Here is an 8,965-nt window from a genome sequence, read left to right as displayed (position 1 = left end):
ATCCATTTCAATAGTTTTGTGTAAATGAAGTGAACTATTGGCCCGAAAATTATTCGGATACAAATGTATCGTTGTTCATCTACCTACGCAAGCGACGTATAGTGGCAGACAAATCAATTAAACGACCTTTCCCAAAACGACATAACGTATACTGTCATGTAAATGTGTGCCTTAGGTCTGAGAAAGAGATCCTCGCACGACGGCATACTTTCAACGGGCATTGTGCTACTAGAAAAGGTCGACAGAGGGCGATGTAGAATATTTGAATGGGGGTCGTCTGTTCGCCAATCCCGGAAGTTGGTGACGTCTCAGACAAAACAAAGATGTCAGGAATGGGGAGCAGTAACTACTGGGAAGGTAAACGAGATTAATTGAACTCGACTGTCAAGAGTTTACACTGTCGTTCTGTATTATTAACATCTTTTTGTCTGTTGGTCTGAGTTCACGCTCCACGTATCGTGCTTACGTGTCTCGTATCCTGGCTGCCCACAAGCTAGCTAACTTCACGCCATTGCAGCAACAGTTTTGTTACTCCGGTTGTCACGTCGTTCATGGAAGCTAATATTTCGGATGCGTTTTTTAATACAACCGACGTTCGTTGATGTGATCAGCTTGTCATGGCTGTCCATGTTTTACGGCCAAAGCTAAATGGCGTCGACTTTGCAACGATCTGCTGTGCATGTAATCATCATGTGTTTTAGATCTACGGAAACAGGCCAGGCAGTTGGAGAATGAACTGGACCTGAAGTTGGTGTCATTCAGTAAACTGTGTACCAGCTACAATGGCTCAAGGGATGGACGGCGAGGAGACACGTAAGATGACGATGATGCTTCACAGTGAGACACTTGGGGGAAATTTGATTTGCACTGGATCACACCAACAAACTATCTGTGTTAATTTGATTTTCATCAAATACTGCTGCAACATCTGCATGTATCCTGAAGATTGTACGCAAATATGGATTTGATAATGTCTATAATAGTTTGGTATTTGTTCATGGTGCCTGTGAGACTTCTCAGTTCACAATACAGTACATGTACAGTATCTGTTTGTTTAGTTGGGTTGCAACAATACACAAAATGCATGGTCTCATTTGATTCAATACATTGGTGTCACTATTCTATGTACCGGTATTTAAAAAAAAACAATAAAAAAAAGGTTTTGTTTAATTTTAAAACATTCATGTGTTTCTAAACTATATTACATGTTTAACCTGAGCCTCAATCCTCCCCAGGATAAAAGATGCAAGGACACTTTGACATAATTTCCTTTTTTTGTTCAAAGCTTAGTCCTGGCAGGACATACACTCTTCTTCAACCTCACTTTATAAAAGTCCATTCCAGAACCATTTCTGCCACCATTATAGGCTGCAGTACCAAATAATAATAGCTATTCAAATTGTATTTATTTATTCTATTTATTTGTGTACATGTGCATTCATTCTGCAGGTCAGACACCACACCATTGCTAAATAACTCCACGCAGGACAGGATGTTTGACACCATGTCGGTAGAGATTGAACAGCTGCTGGCCAAAGTAAGTGCATTACCAGTGTCCTTCAAAGTTATAGTGTTACGAGAAAATGAAAGTGTGCAATACAGTTGGAGAAAAAAAACATCTTGCAGCAGAACCATTGTGTACTAATTACTATATTCCAAAATTATTATAATTTTCACCGTTTTTATTTATTTTGAAGTTCATATTTTTTGAGTTAAAGGTATTCAACTGTTTATAATTTTAAACTTCAATACAATTACGGTTGGAGAATAGCCACATTTTTAATTATTTTTGTTAAAAAGAAACTTCAAATTAAACATTTTAAATTATTCTATACGCATGTCTCCCTGTGACAAATCAAATGTTCGTCATCGTGATTATACTTCTATCCCAGCCGTTAAGTGCATAGCTTTTAATATATATTGTAAGCAACTGCACATCTACTGCCCTACACACCTTTTGATTTTCTGGAAGGTTCTTTTCCTCATCCTCAGCCTTTGTCTTTACAAATGCATATATTTTTGATCGCACTCTGTCAGCTGACGGCGGTAAATGACAAGATGGCAGAGTACACCAATGGGCCGGGCACAGCTTCTTTGAATGCTGCACTAATGCACACCCTCCAGAGGCACAGAGACATCCTACAGGTTTGCCCACTCATTCATCATCTTCCATACTTGTACACACAAACATGCACACACATTTTAATGATATTATTTCTTATAACGTCTCTTTATTTTTCCATTCCAGGATTACACACATGAATTCCACAAAACTAAAGGAAACTTCTTAGCCATTCGGGAACGGGAAGACCTATTAGGATCTGTCAGAAAGGACATTGAGTAAGTAAACTACCGTAATTCAGAATATGCTGGTCATGCGCTACCATTATGGAGACATATAATCTACAAACTCAATTCCAATGCACTTGGTTCAACTGGGATTGAGGGGTGTGCTCCAGTGAAAATGGCTGCCATCGAAGAAGTTAACTCCATAAGTGTGTGTGTTCGTGTATTTTGCAATGCGGCCTACAGAAGTTGACCAGTGATAGAAAAGGGGAATTGTGTGATCATAGAGTTTAACGGCTGCGCATTACAAAATGGATAAATTGACAATTACAAATCTACAGACTGTCTGCTACAAAATACACTTGGATGGCATAGACTCGAGCCCACTCCGACCCTTTGGAGCATAAGCAGAAGAGAAAATAGGTGGATGCTTTTGTTGCAGCTGTCATTTGGCCATACAGGGGGCAGAAGAGATCCTCTGATGCAGTTCCCCAAGATTTATGTGTAACAGTGCTCTTATGCATTATAAAACAGCCACTGGCTTGTTTCTTCGAACAACAATTGCAACAGTTTTGCAAACACTGCACAGTATTCCCATCTTGGACAATCTGTTGTGGGTTCTTATTGCAAAAGCAATTTTTGCACATGCGAGCACACAAAACGTTACTGTGGTTGTCGCTATTCCATTTCATAAGAGCAAGATGAAGCAGAGGTGAACGCGGACTACTGCTCCCGCTTTTACTGTCGGCCACAAAAAAAAGACGACAGCATGGTGCCCTTTTAAAAAGCCTTGCCTCATCCCTGCCGCTTGGCTTGGCCCTACCACGTTGAGTGCATGATAACATTGTAGTTCCATTTGACACCTGTACTGGGAATTAAATGAGTGCATTTGTTCTACAGTGTCCACTTTATCATTTTATTCATTTTATATATATTTTCCCGCCCCCTCACTTTTCCTTTTGCGCTTGATCTCATTCTTTTCTCCATGTGAGGGTGGGGCTGAATTAAATGACCAGAAACCAGCAAGAAGCTTAGTCACCAGATGCTGATAAATGGGTTGCATCAAAGAAATGGGTGTGGGATGTTCACTTTGCCTCTTGTGTGGTATCTATCACATTCACGAAAGGGGAAACGGAGCCTTCTTTATCATTGTATGATGGTGCTGTTAAGTCTTTACATGGAAGTACGTTTTTCTTTTTGACTTTGTAAAATGCCGTTAACTGCGACATGCATGTACATGCATTGTAAAATCCTCATTTTGTGGTGTCCCTTAATGGAATCTTCTTGTTGTACCTGGTAGTTGCCCCAGTGATAATGCCTATCGCCAAGGGGTTTTTGGGCATTTGCTAAACAGGTTTTTCAGGGTTCCCCTTCTTCGACCGAGGATCAACTGTGTGAACAGTCGCGGTCATTTACCTATGACTCTTTCGAATTTTTACAGCGCTGCTCTCTTTAGAACCACTCATGCGATGTTCGAAGTCACGGCTAATGCAAGTGGATGTTTCCTCTCACGACTGCTTCACATTAAAGCCTTTCTACTGGTGAACCGCAGGAAAGCTTTTAATGTAACAGTGATGAAAGGAAATCCTGTGGCTTTGGTTCCCACCATTCCAAAGATATTGGTTGACTCAAAAGTTAGGCCGAAACTCCCAATGATAATGCAAGATTGAGTTCCGGCTGTCCGCTGCTGGAAATGTTGCCAAGCACCGTTTTACCACCATTGCACTACTTGAAGACAAGGGAAATGTTTTGAGGATTCACCCTGAAATATTCACAAAGTCAGAGCTTCAAGAAGCTTCTCTATTCGACCCCGAAGCGATTCACATGCCGCTTTCCTTAATTATTCAAAGCGTCACCCTGTGGCAACAGGAAATGGCTCTCCGGAGTGTGACAGTCAGCCTAATATGTCCTTGATAGTCTCAGAGAGATGTTTGGGGATTTCAACATCTGCTCCGTGCCTTTGACTCGGAGGGCAATGCATCTATTTTGTCATCACCTAAAACAAGAAAACCAGTCTTCTAAGACGGTCTGCGTTTTTTTTTTTGTCTTTTAGAACGTTTAAGAGTGGATCAGGAGTTAACAACAGAAGAACAGAGCTGTTTCTGAAGGAGCATGAACACCTGAGAAAGTAAGTTCCCATCACGTGTGACCCGTCAATTCTCTTATGTTAGACTACAGCTAGCTGTCTTGATTGTAGGCCAGCTAGCTGAGGCAAATTTGAAATCTGAAACAGTTGCATCGTTTAATAGAGGTTACGTTGCATCGGCCCACGCCGCTGATTCTAAAGCCCCTGGAAGCAGCGCAGTCAAGAGAAACGACACTGCCAAATATAGGATAGACTTCATATAAGATCATGGAGCGCACATTAGAATTTCAGCCGTAAATGTGGATTAATGCATTTGGTCGTTCAAAAGGTGAGCTATGGTAAGAAAACCTTTAATTGTCTCACAATGGAGGCGTTTCTTCCTCTGCGTGCGAGTCCAGTATATTCCATCAGGATTGTGTCAAGTGACATTTTCCCACTTAACCACAGCCCTTATTACAAGGTTTCTTTCCCCTGACCATAGGAGGGAGAGGAGATAGAACAGTGGAGCTGTACAATAAGTTGCACTTCATTGATTGACACTCGATAATATTCGAGACATTGCATAGGCAATAATGCCCGAAGATTTTTTTTTAAAAAAACGTCTGACTTTCTCTTGTATTGCACCGGTGTGCACGATAAATCAGAAGTGGAATGCTTCACAGAGTATTTGTTTGAAGTGTTCTTGTAGCTCCTCACCTCGTTTTCACGCTGTCATAAGTTGCGCATGGCGTTCAACAGATGAGATATATCCACACTAATTTAAGAGACATTGCACACTGATTCGATTTGCTCTAAGTGCTGTCAATCTTTGCGCCATGACCGGTGCTTCTTATCTGTGACTCGCATTCGTTGCATCCGTTTTTCCATCTCTTCGCCAGCTAGGTGGGTGTTGATAAATAACCTAGAGCAGGGGTGCCCATTAGGTAGATCCTGATCTACCGGTAGATCTAAGACAGGTCCCAAGTAGATCCGAGGAGTGTTGAGAAGAAAAAAAACAAACGACCATTTGTGTGTCTTTGTACATGTTAGTAATATGTTTTTTTGTGTTAATATACACTGCACACTAATCAGTCTCATTTTCACTAAAAAAAAAATATTTAAAAAATAAAATAAATCTTGCGTCCCGGTAGTCCAGTGGTTAGCACGTCGGCTTCACAGTGCAGAAGTATCGGGTTCGATTCCAGCTCCGGCCTCCCTGTGTGGAGTTTGCATGTTCTCCCCGGGCCTGCGTGGGTTTTCTCTGGGTGCTCCGGTTTCCTCCCACATTCCAAAAACATGCATGCATGGCAGGCTGATGGGACGCTCTAAATTGTCCCTAGGTGTGAGTGTGGGCGTGGATGGTTGTTTGTCTCTGTGTGCCCTGCGATTGGCTGGCAACTGATTCAGGGTGTCCCCCGCCTACTGCCCGAAGACGGCTGGGATAGGCTCCAGCACCCCCCGCGACCCTAGTGAGGATCAAGTGGCTCGGAAGATGAATGAATGAATAAAATAAAGCGGGTAAATCTTAAATTTGTGTGTGTGTGTGTGTGTGTGTGTGTGTGTGTGTGTGTGTGTGTGTGTGTGTGTGCGCGCGCGCCGGTAAGGGTAGATCCTGTGAGGTTAGTTGATCAAAAAGTAGATCTTCGATCCAAAAAGTTTGGGCACCCCTGACCTAGAGGTTCGGAGGCGCAAGAACAGCTAACGGTCATGGTCACACCGACGAGGACTTGCCGTCAAAAATATGTCATACTTTTGTGGGTTTGGTTTCAACTTTGCTTTTGACGAATTGTACAGGAAATGTACAAGCGCTCTTGGCCCATTCGGGTGGACGTTGTAAATCTGGTGTCGCAATTTTAAAGGTTAATCTAAATGCAGGTAGTGTTCAATATGGCACTCACTGTTCGCTCAAAATCTTTTTGCATCTTCCCCTCACAAGGGCTTTTGTATGATTTTACTAGTTTTCATTTCACTGTGATCGAGGGAGTTGATAAGATCGTAAGTTTTCAGCTAAATTACAAACCGAAAGCCCACTGAACACTCGTGCTATCAATTTCTCCGTGGCCCCAACGTGTAAATGAGACAATATTCTTCAGGGGGTTTGTGTGATGCATCGTTTTGCTGAGGGTGATTCCTATCGTTATTTCTTGATTTCTAGCCAAACAGTTGACTCTTGAAGGTAAAAGTTTAAGATGTTTCATGTCTTCGGCGATTTCTTGTGGCTCCAGTTCGATTGAAACCAGAGAGGCCTTGAGCATTTAATTGCTCTCAAAAGGACATTAGTCTGGTAACAGAAACCACACATTAAGCGTGATGACTTCGATGAGTTCTTGTAAGTGTATGTCATCAACCACGACATACCGTCTTTTTGGTTTTGTCTTGTTTGCTTTACGAAAGCCACCAAATTGACTCCCATTATGTCATTCATTCTAGAGAGCTGGATGTGTGTTTTTTTAATTTTATTTTAGAAACCAAATTTACAGTACTAGTGGAAATGTGCCTTGTTTTTACTGAGCATCCTTTTATGTTTGTTTCTACCATCGCCAGCGTATGTACGCAAACGGGTCAGTACAGCGCGCCGTTGTGTGGATGAACTTGCAAAGAACATCGGGAACAGTCGACTTGATCGAAAAATCGGATATGCCTGCACTCTGAGCAGGATCGTAGCAACACAGATTTCTAATTTGGATGTGAAAGCTAAAGTTTTGAAGCGCTCATTAACTGTGTCTTGACATGTATCGGAGGGTTTTCCTCCCTGGCTCCCGTTTTAACACAATTAAATGTTCATTACGCCTGTTTGTCCGTACTAGAAATACTGTCGATAACCAATTTATCCATTTCTTTCATTCCATGTGTAGTTCCGATCGACTGATGGATGACACAATAAGGTAAGACTTTCCTCCGTTGCGATACTTAATTGCTGCTGTCACATCCAGGAATCAACACTGGCTAAATGTCACGTACGGATAAAATGGTTGCTCGTCGTCCTGTTTAAGAGGGAAAAACAAAATGGTCACTTGATTTTTTTTTCTCCTCACTCTTTGGCATCAAACGGCAAATCGTGACTGATTACAGGGAAAGTGCGAAAAGAAGCTTCAGCTCGAATTTCAATGCGGTCGTTCATATCGAAAGGAAGTCGATGGGAAATTGCTGCCGTCTGCAAGTTGTTGGTACCTGACTGAGGAGAACATGATCCCCTCCTTGGCATTGCTCGGGGGACTTGACTGTCCCCTCAGCAGTGCCCACCCCGAGGAAGGCACACGGCCTCACGCCACATGGCCTTGAAACGCTGCTCTTGAGCGTTGCCCGCTCCCTCAATGGGATGGAAGGAAGGTGGTTTGCCGCAGCCCCTCCTTATACTCTTCGTTCCTCCTAGCATCCAAAAGCCTGAACAACAACTTGGCTTGCCTCGTAGGGAAGAGTAAACCAATAAATACAACACGCGGCCTTTTGAGAAAATGTTGGCAGGATGCTCCGTAGTTTTGTGTTGATTCATTTTCCACCCATCCATATCATTTGCCCTTGTCTTTGTAGCATTGCCATGGCAACCAAGGAGAATATGACGTCCCAAAGGGGCATGCTGAAATCCATCCAGAGCCGACTCAACACGCTGGCCAGTATCCTTTTTGCCATTGAACCGCTTTCCTTGCTTTGTTTTTAATCGGATCATTTGGTATTGTCCTTAATGCTTTGCTCTCCAAGACCGTTTCCCAGCCATCAACAGTCTCATCCAACGAATCAATCTTCGGAAGCGACGAGACTCGCTCATCCTTGGCGCCGTGATTGGCGTCTGCACCATTCTTCTCATGCTCTACGCTTTTCACTGAGTTTCAAAAAGCGGTGAGTAGGTTGGCTATTTGATGTGTAAGACCGTCAGGAAAACGGTTCGCGATTGAGGACCCCGGGAGACTCCTTTGCACGTGGATGTGACGTCTGTCCAACAACAAGATCTTGTGAACTTAAATCTAGCTGTAGGACAGATGGACAACGTTACTGGTGGGTAGATACTTTGCCAGCTCCAGGACGCAGAAAACAAAAGTACTCACAACTAGAAAATTGTATCATAACTCCCCTGGAAGAGACTGTTGATGAACTGTTGGAATATGTGACCATGTTTTTTTTTTTTTCCTCCACCTTGCAAAGATTTTTTTGGAATGTTTCTTTTTAATTGATGTGCCAGTTTGAAATGGATGTTAATACAAGTTAATAAATTATTGATATACATTTGTTGTAAAAATTAAGTCAGACTCATCAATAGAATCTGTCATACAAAGTAAAGTAGGCCACAAAATCTCAACAAACATAAGCATGATGCCACGATCGAAAGAAATTTAAAAAAAATTGAAATCTATTAGTCTACAAAAGGTTACAAAGCCATTTTCAAGACTCTGGAGCTCTAGCGAATCACTGTGAGAGCCATGATCCACCAATGGAGAAAACATGTTGCAACAGGGGCAAACATTCCCAAGAGGTCTCGACCAGCTGAAATCACTCCGACGACTCATCCAGGAGGTTGAAAAAGAACCTAGAACATCCAAAGAACTCCATACCTTGCTGGCCTCAGTTCAGGTCAGTGTTCACGACTCTAGCATAAGAAAGACACTGGCTAAAAATGAG

The 8,965-nt window shown here is 42.4% G+C and overlaps 2 protein-coding genes across 2 annotated transcripts in view; one reads left to right on the top strand and one right to left on the bottom strand.

Moving 5' to 3' along the window:
- The window catches only part of bcap29 (B cell receptor associated protein 29), a 188,751-nt gene that overhangs the window by 48,233 nt on the left and 131,553 nt on the right, over positions 1–8,965 (bottom strand). The gene's annotated exons all lie outside the window — the stretch shown is intronic.
- gosr1 (golgi SNAP receptor complex member 1) lies at positions 228–8,572 on the top strand. The gene is made up of 9 exons (XM_052077810.1): positions 228–357; positions 702–813; positions 1,450–1,537; positions 2,038–2,145; positions 2,249–2,340; positions 4,340–4,414; positions 7,207–7,236; positions 7,883–7,965; positions 8,051–8,572. Exons 1-9 carry the CDS (start codon positions 267–269, stop codon positions 8,173–8,175), a joined length of 804 nt encoding a protein of 267 aa, XP_051933770.1. The 5' UTR covers positions 228–266; the 3' UTR covers positions 8,176–8,572.

Source organism: Hippocampus zosterae, chromosome 10 (genome assembly GCF_025434085.1).
Source record: "Hippocampus zosterae strain Florida chromosome 10, ASM2543408v3, whole genome shotgun sequence".
Classification (NCBI taxonomy): Eukaryota; Metazoa; Chordata; class Actinopteri; order Syngnathiformes; family Syngnathidae; genus Hippocampus; species Hippocampus zosterae.
The sequence above is the reverse complement of the archived record's forward strand: the minus strand, read 5'-3'. Positions and strand labels throughout refer to the sequence as shown.